General features: G+C 40.3%; 1 protein-coding gene across 7 annotated transcripts in view; it reads left to right on the top strand.

Annotated features, from left to right (window-relative positions):
• Positions 1–25,839, top strand: part of BRD4 (bromodomain containing 4) — an 84,780-nt gene that overhangs the window by 47,553 nt on the left and 11,388 nt on the right. For 5 of the 7 annotated variants that reach the window (XM_035104762.2, XM_060271774.1, XM_060271773.1 and 2 more), the window contains exons 8-16: positions 2,271–2,399; positions 3,242–3,451; positions 6,012–6,211; positions 7,881–8,182; positions 9,126–9,236; positions 20,451–20,503; positions 21,492–21,810; positions 22,779–23,312; positions 25,637–25,749. In XM_035104762.2, the coding sequence (XP_034960653.1) occupies positions 2,271–2,399; positions 3,242–3,451; positions 6,012–6,211; positions 7,881–8,182; positions 9,126–9,236; positions 20,451–20,503; positions 21,492–21,810; positions 22,779–23,312; positions 25,637–25,749 (1,971 nt within the window). The remainder of the gene's footprint in view (positions 1–2,270; positions 2,400–3,241; positions 3,452–6,011; positions 6,212–7,880; positions 8,183–9,125; positions 9,237–20,450; positions 20,504–21,491; positions 21,811–22,778; positions 23,313–25,636; positions 25,750–25,839) is intronic. The other 2 variants (XM_035104766.2, XM_060271775.1) reach the window with 2 other exon arrangements.

Raw genomic sequence — 25,839 nt, 5'->3', positions numbered from 1 at the left:
CACAGGAGTTTGTTCTTAGCAGAGTTGCTCAGACTGTGGAGCCATACATAAGGTCTTATTTAATACCAGTAGCACCATTATTGGCTTCCAGGTTCAGCTATTTCATCTGCAGTTTCTCTTTCTGGTGCTATCAGGGTAACACTGCAGCAACTAAGTTTGACAGTCATTTCATCCATAAGAATTGAGGGGGGAGGTTACTCCACTGACCTTCATTGGCTGTGCTACTTATATAAAAATTAATACAGGAAGAAATTCTTCTGGCTTTTTCTTTGTCAGGTTCAGCTTAGGGCTGTGGAGTTCCTAGTTGGTCACCTTGTCTGTGCCTAAGGCTTTGCTGTGTGGAAGTGGGGAATGAGGATGAACTACAGAGAAGTAAACATTTTCTGTTTTTGTAAACCAGGCTTCTTGTCAGAGCTACAGGTCTGCTTTTAAAAGTAATTATTAAGACAGATTTGATGTGGAGAGGGGGAATAAATTAATTGAATCTTGTTAATAATTTTGGTGCAGAAAGGATAGGTAGGTGGAGGAATAAATTTGCTAAAGGGAAAAGAGGATGGATTGATGCAAAAAAGAGTCTCTTCATAAGTTAGACTTCCAGGGCGGGGGGCACCAACATGGTCAAGAGTGCACAGGCTGGCTGTATTAATGTGGCTATCCTGTACATCGGAGGCATTATGGACCAAATTTCCCCAAGATGCCATGTGTAGTTTTGTGAAATGTGCTGTGTTTGTATCAGGGCTGGTGAAAGAGATTGTGTCACCCAAGCTGCTGTTGCCCATTCTCTTCATTGCTGTGCTGGCTATAGCACCTTCCCCCCCCCCCAAGCTTTCTGTCTGTTTGTTTTGCTGCTACTTCAGGATGAATTGTTCTGACATACACACATTCATACATACATACATACCTACATACATACATACATTCACTCACTCACACTCACACATGTGATTACATTATGTTGTGGCGCCAACAAGGCTTCCACCTCCTTCCTCCCTGCCTAGTTCTAGGAAGGACCTGGATAGATCCTTACCTCCAAACAATGAATCTTGAGATTGGGGTGGGGGACCATGAAAACACATGTGGTGCTGCAGTTTGATGTAGGGCTTTAATGATACAAAAAATGGAATCAGGGAGCTTAAAGTTACTGCAACTCCCTCCAGTCTTAGGCATTATTAGCTGCCACCGCAAACAATGGCAACACATGCACTTTCATGGCTACTCTGCCCAGAATGCTTTGCTCTGAGAGATGGAACTCCACCCCCCTCCATTAGTGTTTCCTGGAGGGAGGAGAGAGTTTCAGCGAACAGGCAGCAGCAGAGCCAGCCAAGAGAGGTAAGCAATGGGCTTCAGGTGGTGTAATTTGCAGTTGCCTCAGTTTGCCTAATGGAAGGGCCAACCCAGATTTTCATTGACCTTCCCTTATAGTGGTAACATCCATCTTATTAGCATAGCAAAGAACTTAACATGCAGCTGTAGCGCAAGTACTATTCAAGTAATCCACTCCTGTAGGAGAGGGAAGATGTGATCTTATTCTATTTGTTTCTTGCAATAGCTGCCCCTTCTGGCTGCTGGGAAGAGGCAATTCTCCTGAGTCTTGCACTGTGCTACTCAATGCATCTGGCCTGCTTTCCAAAGACAGTGAGGATATAAAACTATGGGATTTTTAAAACTATTACTTAAAAGATTTCTATATTTCTGCAGTAAGAATGCCAACATTCTATGAATTGCTTTATAGACTTCTTTCCAGACTGGGAAAGTACCTATCAAGGATCTACTGTGCTAGTGCACATGTCCTATAATAGATTGATCCCCACAACAATGAGTGTTGTGAGAGATTTCAGAACATTGTAAAAAGTAGTTTACTATAAGGTAAAGGGACCCCTGACCATTAGGTCCAGTCGTGGACAACTCTGGGATTGTGGCGCTCTTCTCACTTTATTGGCCGAGGGAGCTGGCGTACAGCTTCCGGATCATGTGGCCAGCATGACTAAGCTGCTTCTGACAAACCAGAGCAGCACACAGAAACGCTGTTTACCTTCCCGCTGGAGCGGTACCTATTTATTTACTTGCACTTTGATGTGCTTTCAGTACTGCAAACATCTCTAAAGTCTAACCATTGCCTGTAATAAATCTTGCTGTAGCTTCCTTGTGCATATACCCACAGACAGTCAGACACGTGATAGAAGTGCAAAATATTGGTTTCATTGCTCCATATTCTTCATGTATTATATTTGAAATATTAATGGCAGAATTTTAATTTTTTACATTTGTAGTCAAAACTGGAGAACCGGGATTATAGAGATGCTCAGGAATTTGCAGCTGATGTCAGATTGATGTTTTCCAATTGTTACAAGTATAATCCTCCTGATCATGAGGTGGTTGCTATGGCACGGAAACTGCAGGTAAAGAAAATATTTCTTTAAAATTAAGTTCTGTATTAAAATGTTACTTTTTAAGAGTTCACCAAAATCTAATTATCAGAAGAAAATAATGAAATATTAAACTAACATAAAACATGCAACTATAAGCATCAAATGTTGGCATTTGACTGCCCAGGAGCAGTTGTGAGATGGGCCCCAGAGCTAGGAGCCTGCGTGCTCATTCCCGGCTACAGGATGATCCCGGCGGCACAGGAAATATGTGATTGTTCCCAGCGTGAAGAACAACACACACACAAACCATGAAGTAGAACTAAACTCCTTTATTGTGGCAAGATGCAGAGTGTCTCTGCTTGCCCATCTCAGACAGTCAGAGCTGCATGTAAAATGCGTCCGGCATTACTGCAGCCAGAACAGAAAGTAAAATACAGTGAAAACATCACATGGGGAGAAAGGCTGATAAGGTACATTCATTTCTCCTGGGAAACAGACACACATACCAGCCTCGCTGCTTGAGTAGCTCGGTGTGAACAAAAATCCCAACAATATATACATTACTCTAGGCAAAAAATATATCTGTAAAATATGCGTGCACCATTTATTTTTCAGTAGGGTCTCAGACATGAGGCCTAGTTTTGAGAAAAGCTCAAAACCTGGTTGACAAACTTTGCTGGGAAAGAGACAGGAGGAATGTGATTCTATTGAGTCTTCTGGCTTGTATCCACTGAGCATGGTATCCTACTGGACTTCCTCTTTGGGTTTGGAACTAGGGATACCACTGGTGATTCCACTTTGGAGAAAGTAGCATCCTAAAGGTGGTTGCCGAGTGGGGATTAATGTATATATTGCTTATTGTATTTCTCCAGGATGTATTCGAGATGCGTTTTGCTAAAATGCCAGATGAGCCTGAAGAACCTGTGATTCCAGCTTCCTCTCCAGTAGTGGTGCAGCCTCCACCCAAAGTGCCCCCACCTTCATCCAGTGATAGCAGCAGTGACAGCTCCTCTGATAGTGACAGTTCATCCGACGATTCTGAAGAAGAACGAGCTCAGCGGCTAGCAGAGCTCCAGGAACAGGTAGTCTATTTATGCTTCAGAATCTGCATCACCTTTGGTCCACTTAACTGCAGTTTTCAGGTTTGGAGTAAGGATCTGTTCAGTTCCCTGTATACCCAACCATGTGCAAAATCTTGGTCTTCTGGACCACATTGGAGTTCATTATTTTGCAAGCCTGCAACTTAAGACTTCAAAGGAGGAAGAGAACCCAAAGTTCTCAGATCTATAGCAGGTGAGGGGGGGGGAGTGAACATATGTTCTTTATAGCCAGTGATCATAAGCTTTTTATCCCAGGACTTACAATTCTACTTGAAAAGAATCAGGCAGAGTTTACTTTCACACATTCCTCTTGTATGTACTATAGAATTCTAGTGTGGAAAGAGTCTGGAATCACTTTGGGTCTATAATTTTTGAATGGCCTGTTTGACTGAGTCTTCCTCCCAACTTTGGAGCTAGAAAGGTGATGAGTATCATTATGCTACTGCTGGGACAATCTCTGCCCACCTTTCTAGCTTCAAAGTTGAAAGGCAGGATTGGTTGCTGACTATGGACAGCACCACACTTTGCTTTGTGAGTAAAATTGTTGAAGCCTGAGTCTCACACTCTTTGCACTGTTGATATGATGTGAGGAGAGAAGAAGCATGGGCTAAAGGAGAATCTTGACCTTCCATGGCTATCTTAATTGCTTTAGCAACTAGAGCAGGGGTCCCCAGACTTACCGGGCTTCGGGCCGGTGCCCGCCGCGCTGACCGCGCGGAGGGCAAGGGAGTGCGCACGCAGCGGGCCGGAGGGCGGGGGAGTGCGCGCCCGTGCGCATGCGCACACTGTTGGAAAAAAAATCGCCGAAGATCGCTTGTGCGGATGCGTATGGGCCTCCCCCGACCCGGAAGTGCATCGGAAATGACGTCTTCTGGGTCGGGAGAGGCCCATACGCATGCGCACAAAGGATTTTCGGCGATTTTTTGCCGATTTTGAAGATTGTAAGAGCGGGCGGCGGCAGCGGGCGGCGTCGCGGGCCGGATTGGGAGGTCAATTGGGCCGCATCCGGCCCGGGGGCCGTAGTTTGGGGACCCCTGAACTAGAGTTAAACACTTCTTTTTTTCTTTTCTTTTTTTGAAATACTTTTTATTAAATTTTCCAATTAAAACACATCAAATCACATTGAAATTATTCCCAATTACATTTTTACAAATCCAAATTAATCATACAATTCCAATTAAAGGAAACATTGCAATTATAGCCAATTATACTTAATTTTTCGGACTCCCATGCCTCAGATTCCCAGAGCTCCCTGCTAATCACCAATATCCCTTGCTTCCTTTTCAATTTATCCCTTATTTAACAGCCTCTGATATAAATATCACATATTTTCAAGTCCATTACTGTCCTTTCTTGGCCTCTGAGTTTACGTTGCCAGCCGGATGTTTCCAAATACTTTCTGTCTCTCTGTGGACTGTATCTGTAACCTCCCTCCGATCTCTGGCCCCTAATATTAATTAAGTCATAAATTATATCCAAATCCCTCTCCATGGCTTCTCTGAAAATAGAATCACAGTCTTTCCAGCAGAAGAAAAGCCAGACGTCCCTTCTCACTCTTCTCAAAACCGGGCGACTTCTCTTCTACCTCTGACTGCATTCCATTCAAGCGCCATCTTGTTTGATTTATGAACTGCGACACAAATCTTAAATCCTCCTTACAGACACAAATCTTTAGCATCTCAGCCAGGGCAAGGATTTTAAGGGAGATTTTTGCAAAGATGTCAAATTATATATAATTCCTCCAATTTCATATTTCTTTAAAGTTCCATGTCCACCAGTTTGTACTCTCCATTATCCTGCTGCTCTACATCAAGTCCGATGTTCCGTCCAGGAAAGGTATTTGATAAATTATAGGCAAAGAACAAAGAAAAAGGTTGCACTTACCTGTATGGTGTCTCGGATTCTCCAGATGCTCACTCTTCACTCCTGCGATGTTTCCTCTTATCTCGCATTGGCCGTAATTCAAATAATTCTCTCTGCTACTCAGGGCTGTGTCCATAAGCAATAAATTTTCACTCTTTCATCTGAGGCATGCCCAAAACTTTCCTCTAATTAAAATTCCAAGTAATGGGACCCATATGCCTGGTGGGTGGCTTCCAGGAGTGCCGACTCCAACGGGTGCTACAGCCCAGCCCCCCCCCCGCAGGGGTCCGGGTGGGTTAAGGAGCATCTGCGGCCAGCGGCCCCCTCCCGTAGCGTCCCGGGAGGGGTAAGGGAGGCTGCATACTCCCAAGGCAGCCACCTAAAAAACACAGTTAGAGCGGAGAAGATGGAATTGTCCGCCATTCCCTCCAGCAGTGGGCAGAGTCTCCAGAGTTAAACACTTGTTTCTTCCCTTCCTGCTCAGTCGACAATATTGCTCATGTAGAATGAATGGGTGATCTTGATAACATTACACACAAAACTTTTAGTAAAAAGGCAGTTAGATGGGCACCAAAGTAAGCAGAGGGATCAGTACTCCCCCCCCCTTTTTTTTTGCAAGGGGAGATTAAAATGAAGAGATCAGAACAAAATTGTATTGATCTTTATGTCCACTCCTTAGCTTAAAGCAGTGCATGAGCAGTTGGCTGCCCTGTCCCAGCCACAGCAGAACAAACCAAAGAAGAAGGAGAAAGACAAGAAAGAAAAGAAAAAGGAGAAGCACAAAAAGAAAGAAGAAGTAGAAGAGAATAAAAAAAATAAAACCAAGGATCCACCACCTAAGAAGGCCAAGAAAAATAATGGCAGTAACAGTAACTCAAGGTCAGCCTTCTATGTTCAATTCTTTACTTTATTTGATTTGTTTGGACTGAAGAATAAGTGTGTTGTCAGGATTATGGCAAAACTTCCAATACTTCAAATATCTAAAACCCAGTTGAATTCACATTATTTTCAACCATATAGTATTATGAAAGTAAAACTCTAGTTATACAGCACTACCATTTATTTGAGCTTTCTTGGCTTGTAGGAAAACTAAGTATGTACAGAATTTTGGTTTTAGCAGATCCTTTACCTGATACAAAGGCTTACTCCTGCAGTCGCATTTTGTGCTCTAGATTTTGAGGAGCAATTGAAGACTTTTTGCATATTAGAAAACCTTAGTATCAGTAAAATCATTTCAAGCAGTCCTTTAACAGACTGCTGTGTTGGTAAATTGTAATTATGAGGCTGTATCCAAATAAGTTGTGCTTGAGTACACATTGAAATTAATCTACCTAATTTAGTCTTAATCTACCTAAATTAATCTACCTAATTTAGTCATGTTTTTTAATTTATATGGGTCTATTTCAGTGGATCTATTCTGAGCATTTATATTGATATTTTTTATTTATATTTATGATTTATATTGATATTTTTGTTTTATATAAGGCCAATATTTTAAGATGCAGAGATCACCACCCAGTGGGTGGTGCCTTTCCGTTTTAGAGTGAAGACATAAATTTCTCTAAACTGGCTCCTGGAGTTTTGTCCAATGTGTGTGTTCACTGTGGAGTAGGACTACATGTTTTAAAAAGACCAGAAACAAAGTTTAGGTTTAAATATAACTAACAATCAGTTAGCTTTTTAAAATAATACTAATACTACTACTACTACTACTAATAATAATAATAATAATGTTCAGCTGCCAACTGCTATGAGAAACAAATGGAAGTATAGGGAGTAATTAAGCGTGGAGCAATTCTGTCCCACTGAGTGGTTCTTTATGGTCTCTGTGCAGTCCCACTGCACCTGCACAGAGCCCACTCCAGGAACATTCTAGAACTTGAGGCAGGGAGCTGGCATTCTTGCCCCTTCCTTTGGGGGGGGGTTATTTTTGAACTGTCTGGACATCTATCAGGTGATTACCTAATTTCCATACTCCGTTTGTCATCTCCTGTGGCACCTTCAATAGTGTAGTCTCTATTGCAAATACAGCAAATCATTATGCTGTTCCTCCCTTACCCACTTTCATAACAAACTTAAGATTGTATTTGCATTCTGCAAATATGTGTTGCTCCCCTGTGATTTTCTTCTTCTTTTCTATATGTCATTTTATATGTACTGTTATTTTGCTGAAACAGTAATACTTTGCATTTATATAGCCCCCTGAGTATTCAGTGATTTTCATATAGATTATCTTGGTAATCCTTACATTAACTCTGGAAAAGAGGTCGTTATTATTGTTTCCAAATTACAGGTGGGTAGAGGGTATGAGATGATGGCTTGTCTAAGGCCACCTAGTAAGGCTATATGACTAAGGTAAGATTTGAACTGTAAAGTTCTTGACTTTCAGCTCAGATTATTAGGCATTTGACTATGCCAGATTTCAGAATGTAGCAGACAATGCTAACAAATTGCAAACATAATTAACAACACACTTTAGAATAGCATTTTGCTGTCTGTCTAAAATCATTGTTTTGTAAAATAATGAATTAATAATTGTTCTTTTAAGTAGTAAGAAGGAGCCCGTGACTCTGAAGAACACCAAGCCACCTCCTGCTTATGAGTCTGAGGAGGAGGAAAAATGTAAACCAATGTCTTACGAAGAAAAGAGACAGTTGAGTCTGGACATTAACAAACTCCCTGGTGAAAAACTAGGCCGGGTTGTCCATATCATCCAGTCAAGAGAACCCACGCTGAAAAACTCCAATCCTGATGAGATTGAAATTGACTTTGAGACATTAAAGGCATCCACATTGCGGGAGCTGGAAAGATATGTAACATCTTGTTTACGGAAAAAGAGGAAACCTCAAGGTACCTTTCAAGCTCAGAGCAGTTGTGTTGCATTCCAGCGCTGTGTATTTAATCTCTTGCCACTGTATAGAGAGATGGGGGAACATATTAGTATTCAGGCACTATAAACTCATGCAAGGAAAAAGAATCCCCCATTCTAGCAAATGATGGATTAGATTAATAATAAAGAACAGATCTATTAGATGTTATCACTGGACTTTCTTGATGGCCTATGATTGGATCATAGTGTTCCTCAGTTTATAACTACATTACAAATATTTTCTCTTCAAACAGCTATAAAAACATACCATATTTCTCTTTTATGCCCATTTTAACTGTTTTGTAAAACTTATGAATGTTCTATTTATTATGAAACTGTTCACCACAACCAGACACAAAACTTTTTTTTAGTTGCAGATAATATTTCTAAGACCCATAGGTTGGTATCTTATAAAGCAACGAACAAAGGCTCTATGATACTTCTCCATTGCTGGAAATTATTAAAAGTTTTTGTATTAATAATTGACTACTTTCGCATACACATTATTCAAAAGAAGGACAAACTTTCTAAAAGAGGTGCACAGCAGAAAATAAATGCATTTTGAAGTAGTTATTACCATTTGAGAAATCTGAAAGTTTTTAAAAGGTTTCCTTTTTTGTATCTAGAGTCCCATTAATTTTGCATTGTTTTTAAAGGACTATACAACAAGGCAAACTTTTCTTCTACATATTTTATGTTGAAGCCTTGGAAAGAAAAAGAACAGCATGGCAGCACATTCTCCCTGTGCTTTTGAAAGTATTGCTTCATTTGGCCCAGTTAAAAACATATCAGTATGCACAAATCTTCCACAGGGAAAAGAGTAGCAAGGCCCATAGTGTTTAACGGGAATACTGCATAGCACAAGAATGGGTTCTGGATTATATTCTTATCCAATGACAATACTGTGCTATTATCTTGTTGCAGCAGAGAAAGTGGATGTAATTGCTGGTTCCTCTAAAATGAAGGGGTTCTCCTCCTCAGAGTCTGAGAGCACCAGTGAGTCCAGCTCCTCCGACAGTGAAGATTCAGAAACAGGTTAGATGCAGATTATTTATAGACTCAGTCCTATACCTGTTTCCTGTATAAATAAATATGTTTTTAGTATGGCTTCGTCTTCTTAATTTTTTTTATTTTTTATTTGGTCTTTGTAAAGCAGTATATACAGTATATTTTCTGTATATGAAGCTTACCCAGTTTGGATCCAACATTATAAAGAGGGTATCACATCTGATTGCTTCAAAATGCACTGAACAATGCTTTATTAATTTAGGATGGCAGAGCCACTTTATCATTCGTGCTACGGTACCATTTTATGTGTCTGATGGTTCAGATTCACAGCTTTTAAAAAAAGAATATTTTCTAAACTGGCTTCTCATCTAATAGAGAGTAAGATACACTTTTATTAGTGAGCGTTCAGTCAGCTTGCCAAAAGGTAGATACAGTGTATGATTGTGTATTGGAAAGATGGCATTGAGAAGTAATTGGAAAAAAATAGACTGAACGCAGGGCAATCATCATACTGAAAAGCTTTGTTATTTCTAATTAACATTGCCTTAGTATATTTTTGCTGTTAACTTTGAGAGCTCTTACAGGTTTCATTTGATACTCCTCATGTGATCCTAAAGTTGTTTTTTATTTGAATGATGCACTTAGTTTCGTGCTAACAATCAATATTTTAAAATTAATAAATATGGCAGAATAAAATTCTGTGCACTCTTTAGACCCGCAGTTCTCGCATGAACTGCAAAAGCATTTTGCAGTAAGTTCTTCAAATATTGACTTACCTTAAGGTTTTATTCATCAAAGCCATAGGCTGGATCCAGACTTTGGATCCAGCAGTGGGTTCCTTCTGGTGGAGAGCAGGGAGGTGATTTTTGTCAATTACATCCTTCTCACTGCAGTCGCCTGTGGAATTGTGTGAGATGTGGTGCTGGGGACTGCAGGGGAAGGTGTAATCATATTTCAGGATAGGCTTGGACTTTAGTGTGCTGGGGGTGGGGGTGAGGAAATCGACATTTTCAATTAGTTATAAGCAGTAATAGTTTCACTGACCTTTTCCTATGTTTAAAATGGTAAATTGTGTTCAACTGAAGTTCTAGAATACACTGTTCTGTATCACAAAAGGAGCTTCTATAGACTGCAAGAGGCCCATTCCTAGTATCTATATACATATGTGAAAAGGCCCTTGAGTTTGTTTAGAGATAAAGATGGATGATGATGATGATGATGATGATGATTCCTAGGGTGGTTTTTTCTATGTTGGCAGGAATGATAGGAATTTTCTATGCAGATAATAGGACAGCCAGATGCAAAAGAGGACAAAGGCTCCTTCCTGCATTTTTAACAATTGTGTAGAAGGAATTTTAGTTGGTGTACCTTATCATGCAATCTACACCTGCAGAACTTCTTTCTTCTGCAAAACTATTAAAGGTGCATGAGCTGTATTCTCTTGCATCTGGTTGCCCTAGCAGGTTATTTTCAAAAAACGCTTTTAAATTAAAAATTAATTTCAGATTTATTTGATCTTCCATGTTTTGTTTTTTACTCTGTTCCTTGGACTGTCTTGAATTTCAATAGGAAGCTTCTTTAAAATGGCAATTAGACTAGGTTTTCTGTGAAACAAAAATGCTCTACCAGTTTATATGTGAGCAAGGTATTTTACAGTATAAGTTTGATTAAAACTTTATTTGTGTTGTTCTTAAAACATAAATTTATATGATTTAAATGCTTTTCTTCATATTGATCAGGAATTGATACTAGGATATGTTCTCCAGCTCTTGATCAGCCCTAAAACAAAGGTCCCTGACTTGTAGTTTGTTTTCTCAAAGCAAGTTTGATGTCATTAGAGTGAATTTAACTTAAGAATTCTCAGTGTTCATAGTAGACATAAGAGTAAATTGAGGTGCAAGATGTATTTTCCCCAGAACATTCATTTTAATGCTAAAAAAAAGAGGCAGAAAGCTTGGTCTTCATTTTACTATCAGGTCACAAGCCTTGCTGGGATACAAGCAAGGGATACAAGAATGTATTTAGTGATACAAGAATGTATTTAGTTATCCTATCTGATATTTATGCCTACCCAGCTGCCTGATAAGCATAATATATATGAATGACTCAGAAAAGTCATTCTGGCACATTCCTGCTTTTCTCTCACCAGTTGTTAGAGAATGCTTATAAAACAAGTGGCATAAACACTTAATTTAAAAAGCAGTTTGGAAATCTGGTGAAAGCATTTCAAAAAGCATCTATCTGTGATGTATACTTGGTATTTTCCCTCTGGGATTCCCTTTAAAAAATCAGCTGCAAAATTCCTGTTGCTTTTTAAACTCGGGGGATGTTAAAAAGTTTGGGGTTCTCTTGGACAAGTGGCCAAGAATAGGTGGGTATATGCAGGTGCTACAGATATCATGACCAAAGCAGGCAGTTAAAAGAGGAACTTCTTCACAGTGGAACACAAATTATGGACATTCCATCCTAGATACATCTTCCCCGTTTTTATTTATTTTCAACAGTTTGGCTCACTGTGTTGGTTGCTTTAATCTGCTATGAGTTGTTTTTTACAGTCGTACCTCTGCTTACGTATCCCTCTGGATACGTAAATTTTGGGTTGTGAACGCAGCAAACCTGGAAGTGTATACTTCCGGGTTTTGCCCCGCACACATGCACAGAAGGGCGCCTCCAGTTACGAAGTTTTCGGATGCGGCTGGGCCTCCGGAATGGATCCCGTTTGTAACCGGAGGTACCACTGTATAAGCAACCTTAAAGATGTCTTAAGTGTGAGGGCAGGGTTATCCTGGGATGCCTCCAGTGTATAATATAATATTTTAATTCTGCCTGTTTTATACCTGTTTTGTACCAATTTCACATTAAAAATATTGTAGTGCAAGGTTATTTCAGAAAATCTGATTTTGAGGTTGAAGTCCACTTCAGGGGATTTAAGTTTAGTTTTGTAATACATTGATTGCCTACACATGTTCTTTGTGCATGTTTGGTTATACGCAGTGTGTCATATACTGAATATAAAAAGGAAGTGTGTGTTGTGTCCAATTAAATCATTGCACATACAGTATGACTTCTGTGACTACAAGTGAACCTCCCCCACTCCCAGTCAGCTCCAGGAGTTCCCCCAGGCCTCCAGAGCAGATTGGGAGGAGAGGGAAGGGAAGTTTCATTATTCTCATGGAAGTCATTCTGTGTGTGCAGTGATTTAGTTGGCTATAACCCATTGATTTCTTCCACAATCATCCAAATCAATAGAGCACTTTATCCTTAGGGAGGGAAAGAGATTTAATGTGTTGGGGAATCCCGGTCTGCAAAGAAAAATCATATAAGCCACAGGAAACAATTTTATTTAGTGGAATCAATTAGCCATCATTCATATAGGTGAATCCAACTAAACTTTGGGATTTTTGCTGCATTAGAAAGGTTCAAAGAGTTTAATAATAAGATAGACCTTTCTTACCAATATTTGAATTGTTTTAAAATTATACTTATAAGGCTTGTGAATTCTATCGAACAGTGTTGCTCTGATGACTGTCTGTCAACAGAATAGGAAGGGGAGCAATGTTCATCAATTCTCCTTCCTTCTCTGCTGATCCATCCACACCTATAAATCTGTTATGTTCAAAGAATTTCCCAACCCTCTGGGGCAAGTTTTGGGAAGGCAGTTGCAGAGATGGATCCAGAGTGTCCCATCCACAGAAAGAACTGAGTGGGGAGGAGGCAGCTTATGCTGATTCCTCCTTCAGCCCCTGCCTCACCTCCTATGCTGTTCTAGTAACCCTGTGGAGCAGCTGGCTGCAGGAGGGAGGAGAAATTTGCAAAACGTGCCTCACGCCCAGAGGGAGTGTCCCATGAATAGAACTCCAGTCACAGGAACTCTAGGTCCAAGTCAATATGTATGATTTTAAATCAGATATAAAACAAGGCAATAATATTACCTTGGGTGTGATTGTTGTAAATGACTTGTAGTATCTTAACCTCTTGATCTGCTGACCTTGCTGACCCCCACCCATGGAAAAAATGGCAAGTGGAAAGCTAGCATGGTGGTGGCCTCACTGGCGGTAGAAAGCATAGGGCTCTGAAATGTGGGGGTGGAGCAAAGTTGGCCATGGATCTGCTTAGATTCAAAGCTGCTTCATTTCTCTGAGAGGGACCTCATCTAGGCCCCATACCTGTATCAGTTTGGAGCTGGCACAACTAACCTCTCATTATCAAAACAGGGCTATTGAAATAATTAAAGCACTTTCAATTTTAGCTGGACTTTAATATGTTGATGCTTTTTTATTTTTAGTGAATTCTTTCTTCCTTCTTATACCTTGACTTGCAAGCAATAGACCAGGCATCCCCAAACTTCGGGCCTCCAGATGTTTTAAACTACAATCCCCATCTTCCCCGACCACTGGTCCTGTTAGCTAGGGATCATGGGAGTTGTAGGCCAAAACATCTGGAGGGCCGCAGTTTGGGGATGCCTGCGATAGACTCTTGTTACATGAGCCTAGTTCTCAAGAACCAGCAGGTGAGGATCTAAGAGCAGGTTCAGACTTCAGCTCAAAGAGTAGAGTCAGTTGTGAATTCACCCCATGTGTCGTAAGTGGTCTCAGTCCACAAGAGAAGCAAACTTAACTATGAGATACTCCATCATAGTTTAGACTAGTGCTTATCTGAACTCTTACATACATTTATGACCTCTCAGCATGTTACTTAAGAGTTATCTAGGCTGATGGAGACCTTTGCAAAAAATTTAGATCCCTGTTTTGGTTTATACCCACAGAGTTGTTTGTTACATGAGAAGCCTCTTCTATGAGTAAACATTCTTATATGCTATGACCATGATCTAGAGGTATGTGCGCACCAGAGTTTTCTTGTCTGTTTCCCTTCCAACAGCTCCTTCTACTGAACCTCCTCCAAACTACTTTTTTAAAACCTCTTCCAATTTTAAAAAGCAGTTTAGTGGTTTGGCATGAAAGCTGCTGAAGGATTGGCTTCACTGGATGACAGCCTATATAAATTGGGTCGTCTGGTTTCATTCTGAATTGCCCCACTTTGATCATACCTCTCCTAGTAGTAGGAAGGTGGAAGCTCTCCTTTCATGCTGCAGGTTGGAGCAGGCTAGTAACCCTCATTTAGGGGGAGTGATATTTCGGGTAGGAAATCCTCCTTTTAAAAAAAAGTGTTTAATGTTAGTTTGCTACTGCAAAGCCCCACAGGTCTTCGTTGCATCTACAGAGCTTCCATGTGAAAAAGGATTTGCTATTCCGATCCATACCAGGTACAGCTCTGCACATGTTCTGTGGAAGCCCATCTACAGGGGAGCTCTGTTTGATAAGCAGCTGCTGGATTGTCTTTAAGATTATAACATAACCATTAAGTGTATTTAATTTCAACAAGGGTACTTTATTCTTATTGTCCTCTACACTTTCCCCCTACAAACCAGAATTTTTGAATTCTTAGAAACTAAGCACCAGCATTATAAATAGTTGCCTTAAAAGTACAGTATATTTTCAATATGGTTGTGTATATGCATACCTGAAGGCATAACAAACAATATCTAAAATTTTAATCTTTTTTGTACTAATGGCTTGTAATAGAATTATTCAGTGTACATACTGTCAGTCGCAAGAAACACTATGTATAAAGTTGATCTAATCTAAGCTTTTAGGATTAGGGAGGCTACATATTGAAATGATTGCCTTTGTGCGTACAACACTACAGCACAGTGCTTTCTAACATTTCAGTAAAGGTTCTTCATTTATAAAAACTAAATTCAGGGTTTTTGAAATATATTGTCCTTATTAGCATTGTTAAATTGTTTTTTTTTTCAATTTTGCATTTGTTTCTGTCATTTGTTTTCTAATTTTTCTGAAGGGATAAATACGATAAAGGCTTGATTTTTTTATTGGAATGTATAAATGCATGTTTTTAGCAAAGCTGTAATTCTGCTTTCCCTTATGCACAAGTGTGAACTGTTCAAAGTGCATTTGATAATGAATTGACTGTCTGCTGTAATTTTTATTCAGCTGTTCAGTTATTTTACCTTTACAAATAATAATTTATCAGTAATTTATATAATCTGTTTTTCTATTTTATCTGCATGCTTATGATTTAACAATGATGTAATCACAATAATTTTAAAATAAGTTGTATAGTATCTCTATTTTTGTTCTAAAATAATAAAATAAATAAAGAATTTGGTTTGCTACAGAAAATGTACCTGTTGTAAGATAACTAAAATTGTAGTTTTTAACCTGTCATTTCAAAATGGGGGAAATTACTTCTCACATTCTATACTAGTACTAGTCACTGTTGCTACTTCTCCTAAGGAAATCAAATAAACATATAAGATGACATATAAACTAGTTGGACCTTGATGCTTTTGAGAAAGCACTCACTAGCTTACCTGGAAAATAAAACAACTTTTCTTTTCTTTTCTTTTAACACACCAGGCTTATTTTACTGAAAATCCCTTGTAGGATCTGATGACCAAAATAGGACCTTCTCAATGAACTCTGATTTTCATTCTGCGGGACTGAAAAGTGCAAATACCAAAGCCTCTCCAAACTACTCTGTGCATGTGTGAAAGACACTTCTGCACACACAAGGCAGGAAGTTTGACCATTTTTCTACCCTGCCCTACAAACTTTGGGGCCCCCTGAAAGCTATTCCAGAGGGTCCACCAGCCTTTGGGTGGAGCCTTTCAGCTTGTATGGGAGCTGCCACTGGAACAGGGGAGAAGATAAGCCCCCTTAGCACAAGCAGAAGCAACCTTGTGATATTTGGAATGCTGGCCAAGGTCTATAGAGGAAGTTAATCAGGTTTTGTATACATGTGGGAAGTGGGGCTTTTGAATTACTATATGGTCATTCTTAACAGTTTTAAATAAGCTGAAAACTGCTTAAAATTCAGAAAGAGCAGTTCATAAAGTCTGTGTTGTTTGGATGCTTTTGTAGTGTTTAAAATTAAGCATTATCTTACCTAGACTAGTGTGCTCTTATCAAAACATTTTAATAACTCTTCCAGTTGAAACAAAGAAAACCTTCACTTCTGTCTCTGCTTGTTCCTTATTTTGAATAGTGAAATGCTGATGGTGCTACTTGATCCAGCTTCTTTTCACCTTTGTGACAGTGAACATCTTAGTATCTTGTGCACTAATTCATTAGTTTGTCACACACTTGTGTAATCCTACTGAAGGATGTACTAAATATTTAAATCACAGCATGAAACACTGACACATAAAGTACCCATTGGACCCCCAGAAGAAAGCTGCATTTCAGGAATAGATAGCTCTGGTCACCAATGGAAATCAAGTCGACAAGTGATCTGGCTCAAATGATGCCAGAAATAATTTAAATAACCATGTCAGTTTTTTAGGTTGCTTAAGTTGAATACTTGCCCTTAAAAATTCTTCCCCCCCCCCCTCTTGTATTATTTACACACACAGCTAAATTCTACGGGAGTTGCAGAGTATGGGACCAAGAAAATAAAGCACAAAGAAGAATGTGCAGCTCATAACCTTGTATATTTAGAACTTAACTCTGCTTTATCAAACTAAGTTACTTTTTCATATACAGTGGTGCCTCGCTTAACGAATGCCCTGCTTAACGAAATTTCCGGAGGTTGCCTTGCTAGATAAATTCGTTTTATGAAAAATTCGTCTAGCGAATCGTGGTTTCCCATAGGAATGCATTGAAATTCAATTATTGCGTTCCTATGGGCAAAAAAATAATAATCAAAATCTCAATGCATTCCTATGGGATTCGCTAGACGAATTTTTTTGTTATAAGAAAAGACCCGTGGAACAAATTAAATTCGCCTAGCGAGGCACCACTGTAAAAATAATATCCCACATTTACAGGAATTAAATTGTCTGACCTGACAATTCATTTAAATAATGCCTCATCCAAAAATGTATCGAAACCACTCTGAGGCCCAATTCATACATTATCTCAGGAGTATGTATGTGGCCAAAAATAATGTCATTTGACTTTTCATGCAGTTGCCAAGTTAAAGTGTAAATAAATACCTATGTCAGTACAGCGACAGATATTTATCATGTAATCTTCCCATATAGAAAAGTGTTATCACAAGCCCATGAAGCTTTGGCCACAGTGAACTGACTTAACAGCAACCATATTGCCGAAATAACATTTGAAATTAGTTTTAGAAGTATCTTACAATAGTGCAGTTAGTTGGACTATAATATAGACAGATGAGTGCAGTCGGCTCAATGTAAAAAAATGTGCTGTGAAAATTTCATTATGACAGGCTTGTCTATTTAAAAAATCCTTTCTTAGAAACTGAGCACTGAACAATATTTGCAAGCCAGGTTCCATGGATGCCCCCAACAAGGATTCTAGGTGGATTTGACAATGTGTTAGACCTGTGGTGTTATGGTAACTCCTAGGGGAATAAAAGAAGGCTGCTTCCTTACAGAAACACCATATTGACTATTATTTACACAAGCTCAGTTCTGAAGGCCCAGGTATTTCAAATTAAAGGCTAGAAATTCCTTGTTCCTGGTATGGGTAGTGTTTGCAAGCTTCATGCATGCATCCATGCTTTCTCCATTGGAGCCCTTGGAAGCAGCTACCTGTGTGGCTTGCATACACAGGAAAGGTTTTTAGGTGATTTCCTTAACTCATTCATTGATTAGCTCATTCTTATAAGGAAGCTGATACTGCTACAGACAACTATAAAGAGATGTAAGCATAAATACAAACACAATACATCAGCATCAAAACCATAGCTATTTTGCCCCTTTTAGTCAGCTTAGTCCCTCACTTATTAAAATGGAATCCCAATACAGTGGTCCCTCGACTTATGAATTTAATCCGTTCCGAATGCACATTCGTAGGTCGAAAAAGTCGAAAAAAACGATTTCCCATAGGAATGCATTGGAAACGGAAAAATTCGTAAGTCGAGTAAACCGCATCTAAAATTCGTAAGTCGAGAAAAACCCATCTGAACCGTAACGGTTTTCCTTTCGGATGTCAAAAAAAACGTAAGCGAGCGGCCATTTTTTTCATTCGTAACTCGAAATTTCGTAAGTAGCGTACTTCATAAGTCGAGGAACCACTGTATTTATAGTTCTTGTTTAAAATAGAATATTGTATAATAATGGCAAAAGAGGCCAATGTTTTGCAACAGATCACACATTTTCAGATATGCATGTGTGCATCATTTACCCTTTATTCTATCTGCTCCATAGCAATGTGTAGCACGTGCTTTTTAGAAAGTACATATGGTGGTAAAGTACTGAGATGTTAGTGATAAACTGAAAACTTGACATAACACTGTCCAGTTTCTTAAACAGCTTTACTCTCAAGGTGTCACTTTTAAAAAGGAATTACAGTAGCTAACGTGATCTTCTATAGCTGGTGCCAACAAGCTGTCTTCTAGGGGTGGTTCTACCTATTTTTCATACTATTCACATTCTAACCTACATCAAAGAGCCTCTGACTGCTAAGTTAATTGCCTCACGGGTAATTTGGCCAATAAACTGCTTTCCCCATTGCACAGGAATGCTCTAAATCATTAAATTGCAATATGGAATTTCCCTCAAATTATGATTGCATGGAAAGTAGAAATCAGTAGCTGGCACAGTAAAGGGCTTTCTCTAATAAAACATCTGATACTTAGAAACCTTTTGGATCCTTGCAACCAAATAGGGAAAGCTGAAGGAGTTCCATTGACTGCTTTTTCCCCAAGGGCCTGGTGGTAAACTTGTAGATTTTTCCCCAAGAAGGATAATATTGGTGCAACTGATAATAGTGGTAGAATATTGAGAAGAACGTGATATTTGTTAGTTGCTGTTCGTGGGGAAGGCTATGTGGTTCTGTTTTAAGAGCAGTAAAGGGGTACTTCATATGCTGTCTTTATTAGACTGTGGCTGGTGGTAAGTTTTGAAAGGCACCTTAATTTTCCAGAGTTGTAGTCAACGAAGTCCCATTAGTGCAATGATTTCCACCTGCCCAGTGAAACTTGCTCTCCCCACAACACACCCCAAATCTGCTCTAGAGAGTTGGGGGGAACTCCCAGAACAGTTTGTGGGTGTGAGGAGAGGGGAAGAAAGTCTTGTGACTCTTGTTGCTCAGGCAGAGGTCCTTGTGCTATAGGACAAGTTACTCTTTCCCAGATGGTGGGCTGTATCTAATCATTTCTGACTTTTTCTGTTATTTAAGTTGGTAGATCTGAGCCAACTTCCTTTAAATAGAGACTGTTTGGGCTTTTTATAGAGACTAGGAAAACACTTTCCTTCATTGAAGTACCTTCTACAGTTGTCTTTGTCCAGTTGTACACATGTGTGTCATAAGAAAGTCTCACACACACTCACATGCACCCCTACCCAGATGGCTACCTGCTCATACCAAAATAAAAACTTAGTTGGTCTTTAAGGTGCTACTGAAGGATTTTTTAATTTTTCTTGGATAGCCTTAAGAATCAAAAAGCCACCAAGCTCAAAAAGGCAGAGCATGGTCTTCGTGTGAGGACATTTCTGTAGCAATGTCACTATGTAATGCAAAGCTTAACCGAATGTTGTAGTAAAAATCCTAGAGCAAATTGTTGCTCCTAGGCTACCTAGGAAACAAGCCTACGTGGGATGGTAATGGCAGTTAATTCAATACAATAGTGAAGTGGCACAGGTGAGGCTGCGTTGCTCTCTTGGCTTCCCAACGCCAGTTGCTGAGAGGGGCAGGACAGCAGTGAGCCTACAACATGCCAAACTCCCCATTCCCTTGCCCCTCCTCTCTTGATAATTGACAGTGGTGTGCAGCATTGGGAAGCCAGGAGAGCAATGCAGCCCCAACCACACCTCTGGCCACAGCTGATTCAGCTACTGCTATGATTTAGTATTGAAAGTACAGAGGAAAGCTGCAGTAAAATTTATGCAGGCAACTGAGTTGTTAGATGAAGATCCTCACAAAAGTGAATTGCTAAGCCCAGGGGTTGCTTTCTTTCTCCCGAGTCTTTGACTCAACAGCTTGCATTAGTTGTAATGGCATCTTTGTAAAATAGAAGTGGTTAATTCATTGGGCTTGTTTTAGGCATGTAAAGGGATAGAGAACATTTTTCTCTATGCATATACATATCATTGGGGGGGGGATCAGGCAGTTTTCTATGGATTCCAGAAATGACTTGCGCCTTTTGATTTGAATTTCATAGTCATAAAATAACTTATATTAAAGAGTATTACATATATAAACAATGTATGAAAAAGCACTGTAATTCTCTGTTGTTCTTTCCCCCCAGAAATGCCTCCAAAACTTAAGAAAAAAGGACATTCTGGACGAGAACAGAAGAAGGTACATTGTTGTAGAGGGGAAGATATTTTATTGTGATGTTTCTCTGCTTGACATTATGTTAATTTATCACAAAGAAACCCACTCCACGTCCAAGAGAATAGGCAAAGCTTTGCTCATCTCAGCTCCCTAGACCTGTCTCACATGGGAAGGCAATACAAGATATGGAATCCTGCAATACAGAATATGGAGCTAGTAAGATGCATTCATCTCTGGCCCTAGCATTAATCAAGGTTTGGAGTTTGTGAAACATAGGGTCCAGAATGGACAAGGAATTATCATTGGGTCCAGCTCTCATGTTTCCTCAGAGGCTTAATGTTTTTTCCCAGTTGAAGAAGGAAGTGTTTGATGATTGAGGAAGTGCAGCTCAAACAAGAGAGGCTGTTATAAAAGGTTTTTTAATTGCCTTTTGAAGAATTCTTTAGTGAAATTCTGAGTATTTCAGTTAGTTCCGTTACATAAGTACAGTTTGGGAGCAAGAAGCTAAGTATTGAACTTACCTTGCTCTTTGCGCAGTGCTATCTTTCGTGGCAGAATACTTTAATAAATTTGCTGGTTGCTGAAGCTAGCATTGAGTATGGGGCTGGGACAACACTAAACTTCAAAAAAATACAGTGGGTTTTGTTTTTTTCTAAAAGAGTACTTTATTTGTTGCATATTTTTCTTCCTAAGACTCTGTGGTCTGCTATACTCTTATTAAGGTACACACTTCGCACAAGTGCATGTACAAAGTTTCAACAACCAGTTTTTATAAACGCAAGCAACTTTGGGAGAAGATGTTTTTATGTGGAGAATTGTTATGGGAAAGCTAACACATTTCACACAGTTTTTCCCACTACAGCTCCCCTTCTCTAAGCTGTTTTTCTCCATCCTAGTGATTCAGTTGAGTGAATGCTGAGAAGGAGAAACTAGGGACAGGGAGGTCTGAAGAAAGGGGTAGCACTCCCTCCCCGTTGTTTCCCATGCAAAAACCTCTGTTTCTTTCCTGCAGCATCACCATCACCACCATCAGCAGACGCAGCAACAGCCACAGCCACAGCCACAGTTGCAACCACAGCAACTGCCTCCACCACCTCCTTCAGCCCCTCAACAAGCAGCCCCTCCAGTCAAATCCTCTCCTCCAGCTTTTGTCCCAGTGCAGATCCCAGTTATGGAGCATCCGCTCCCAGGGAATATGTTTGACACTATTTCACATTTCACTCAACCGATTATACACCTTCCTCAGCCAGAGATGCCACCCCATCTCCCTCAGCAGCCTGAGCACAGCACTCCTCCTCACTTGAATCAGCATACAGTAGTTTCTCCTCCAGGTGAGTGCTGTTTCTTGGATGTATAACTGTAGTTTTTAAAGTTCCTCATAGGACATTGTGGACATTTGAGCAATATTGCAGCCCAAGGTAGTGCAAATCAAGGGAAAGTTTCTCTTAAAATCAGAGGGCTATTTTAGACATAACATTCCTAATTTGCTAAACCATGGGGTTGTATCCAATGAAATCATTCAGTACATTTCCGAGCACAATTCAAAGTGTTGGTGCTGACCTTTAAAGCCCTAAATGGCCTTGGCCCAGAATACCTGAAGTCTCCACCCGCATTGTTCAACCCAAGACACTGAGGTCCAGCTCTGAGGGCCTTCTGCTGGTTCCCTCACTGCGAGAAGTGAAGTTACAGGGAACCAGGCAGAGGGCCTTCTCAGTAGTGGCGCCCGTCCTGTGAAATGCCCTCCCTTCAGATGTCAAGGAGATGAAATTACACAAATTTTAGAAGACACCTGAAGGCAGCCCTGTATCAGGAGGTTTTAGCGCTTGATGTTTTATGTTTTTAGATATGTTGTAAGCCACCCAGAGTGTGTGTCATCAGTGTGTGAAAGGGAGGAGGCATGGGGAGTGGAATGTCATTCAGTCCCAGTTCTTGTTCCCAGCTTACTAAACTGTGGTTTAGAAAGACATGAACATTGTATCAACACTGGGCCATAGTTGAAGGGTCAGGATTTTGAGTTTAGAGAGCTGGTTTTCTATGCCATAATGTGCAGGATCCTTTCTCAGTTGATCTCTTTTACACAGAAAAAGTTGTGTGGGTCTTTTGTGTGTGGTAATGGTAAAAAAATGTGATCTTCCACCTGAAACCTGTAGTAGTACAATCTATTCTACCGTATCAGATCTCAGCAACCTTATTCCCATTCAGTTGCATGCACAGACCTGACCTTAATCTGTGAGAATAATACAATTGTTTTCTGTGTCACAATGGTTGATGTAATGTTTTCCTGCTTTCTCTTCCGCAGCTTTGCACAATGCTCTGCCTCAGCAACCCTCAAGACCTAGTAATCGAGCTGCAGCACTCCCCCCTAAACCTGCTCGGCCTCCCGCAGTGTCACCAGCTCTTAACCAGCAACCCATGCTTCCACAGCCCCCACTGCCCCAGCCTCCCCAGGAGCTTTTAGAGGATGAAGAACCTCCTGCTCCTCACCACAACCTGCTGAGTAGTAGCCAGATGCAGCTGTACATTCAGCAGCTACAGAAAGTGCAGCCACAGACTTCTCTCCTCCCTTCAGTGAAGGTCCAGTCGCAGCCTCCGCCATCCCTGCAACCTCCCCCTCATGCTCCAGTGCAACAGATGCAGCATCAGCCACAGCAGAGGCCAGTACATATGCAACCAATGCAGTTCCCTCCCCATATCCCTCAGCCTCAGCCACCTCCGCAGCAGCACCTACTCCCACAGCAGCAACAGCCGCCGCCACCACAGCCGTCAAAACCCCAGCAAGTCATCCAACACCACCCCTCGCCACGACATCACAAACCAGATCCCTATTCAGCTGGTGAGTAATCTAACATGAATATAATGAACACTTGAAATATACTGGGGGGGGGGGCACGAATTGCTTTGCTTCCAAAATCTTCCACGCTTTACTGATGTTATTTATGATAAAAATCAATGGAGGCTATCACACTATTTAAAAGTCATGAATTGAAGAGAACACAAGAAAGGAAAAGGGAGTTTTCTAACTGGAATTATTGTGGGGGTTTTAAAATCAAATTCACATCTAATATATTTTTGTTTGACAATGTTATACTATTGTATCCATTTAGTAAAGACAGTTTCATTTTGACAAAACATTGACTCTTCAGTAGCCAACAGTTTTTCCTTCGCATCTGTACTCTGTTCAATTAGTTATTTGCATAGTGCTTCTTTTCAGAATGTCCCTTGCTCATTTAATATTAATATCATTTAATACCTCCCCTAGACTTCAGTTGCCCTTGCTTAAAAGACAATACTACCGGTATAAGGTGAAGCAATCCATTGTCTTAGATTATCTGAGCTATTAGGTAAAATGTATTTGACTCAGGTTTTCCGTTTTTAGATTCAGAAATCCCATGCATTCATATCTCATACATACATACTATGTTGTGATCAGTGTTAGAAACTAATATATGAAAGCTAGGAGCTAAATGGCACCTTAAACCTAGGTTATGGCGCAACAACAGAATGTCTAGGCATGCTTTTTTATAACAAGAATACAAAGATGAAAATGAATGAACTTCAGCTAAAATATTATGTTCATTTTTCACATGGTAGAGTCCTTCCCTTGCCCACCCCCCCAATATTCTTAAGAGGGTCTCTTCTCGTCTTCTGAGAGTAGCTGGAATTGGGGAGGCAGAAAAAGGTCCTGCTTTCCTTCTGTTCTGCTGTTTTAATCTGAAATCTTAGGCGCAGTACTGTTCCCAGAGCTGAGAAACTGCTCAAACTGCTCACACTAATGAAATTCCCTGTCACAAAATATGCCTATCCTAGAACAATGGGAGTTTCGAACACTTGTTATGATACCTCAAAAGGACTAATATAGTGTAAAAGGTGCCCCATCTGTAATTAACTGAAAGAGTCTGGTGCTGAATGATGACACCTTGGAAAAAAATATAGCACATAAATAATTGTTCCTGCAGGCACTGTAGGAGCAAATGTTAAGGTGCTATAATGTGCTCACTGTAGGACAAAAGAGCCAAAAAATGTTTTCACAGTCATAGTGCTGGATTTCTTAATAGGTCATGAGGCATAGTGAAGTGTTTGTCATAGCTAACATTCATTTAGCACTTATGATGTGCTAGGTGCTCTTTATAATATTAACTCTTCCTAAGGAGCTTGCAATGTACAATAAGTAGACAAAACTGAGATGGAAGAAGGGTAAAATCAAGTATCAACTCATTTGTCGTTTGGATGGGAAAGAGTCACATAGTGATGGAGGACTAATTAAGTGAAGTCTGGGTGGCTTTGCAAAGGCTTTGCTAAAATAAAACAGGGGTCAGCAACGTTTTTTGAGGCAGGTCCGGTCCACTCCCTGGCAGACCTCTTGGTGGGCCGGGGCATGCACGCCCGTGCGTGCGCTCAAGCTATTTCAGGCGCTCTTCCAGAAGTTGGTCCCTGCGTTGAGGAAAAAATGGTGTCGGGGGGGGGGGCATGGAATCCCCACGTCGATCCACAGAACGGCTGTGGGCTGGTTCTAGGAAGCTCATGGGCCGGAACCGGCCCATGGGCCTTAGGTTGCCAACCTCTGGTCTTGAAGAACAGTTTTAAAAGCATAAAGGGAGGTAACTTAATTGATTGGCAGATACTGATCAAGGCATAGGTAGCATGCAGAAGTCACTGAAATGGAACTGAGAGGGGAGGAAATGAGAGTGGAGATAGGGAACTTTAAAAGTGAAAACTAGCATTTTGAAGCTTTTGTGAAACACATTCAGAATCCACATACATAGGTTATAGCCAGACCACATAGTGGTGCAGATAATGAAAGATCATCCCATCATATAGCATCTCTGTTCATCCCAACCTCTAGTTTGCTCATTGCTTCATTGGGCTGATTCCTGCAAGGGTATACAACAAGACACACCCATTCTCCATTCATTTATGAGCATACTGTATGATAATCTGAACATGCTTGAGAAACATTAGAGGGCAAAAATGCTTTTAATGAGCCCATGTTTGGTAAATAGCTAATAATTTAGTAAAGGCGTTCCCCAACCCCAGTTGTAATATGTTCTGGTCAGAACTTCTACTGCAGATCATAGGTCCATTATCTCAGAACTTTCAGTTAATGGCTCTGACTGAACTGTGATAAGAAGCTGACGGACTGGTGCTGAATTGTTACAGGTCATTTGAGAGAAGCACCTTCTCCTCTCATGATGCATTCCCCACAGATGCCACAGTTCCAGGGGCTGCAACATCAGTCTCCACCGCAACCAAATGTCCAGCCAAAAAAACAGGTAAAGACATAGTGTGAATGTAAAGGACTTTCCAGAATTCAGTTTGCACATGAACCTTGAAAACATTATCAAGGTGAGAAAACCGGTATT

The sequence above is a fragment of the Zootoca vivipara genome, chromosome 2 (genome assembly GCF_963506605.1).
Source record: "Zootoca vivipara chromosome 2, rZooViv1.1, whole genome shotgun sequence".
In the NCBI taxonomy this organism is placed as follows: Eukaryota; Metazoa; Chordata; class Lepidosauria; order Squamata; family Lacertidae; genus Zootoca; species Zootoca vivipara.
Note: the sequence above shows the minus strand (reverse complement) of the source record. Positions and strands in the feature narration are given on the sequence as shown.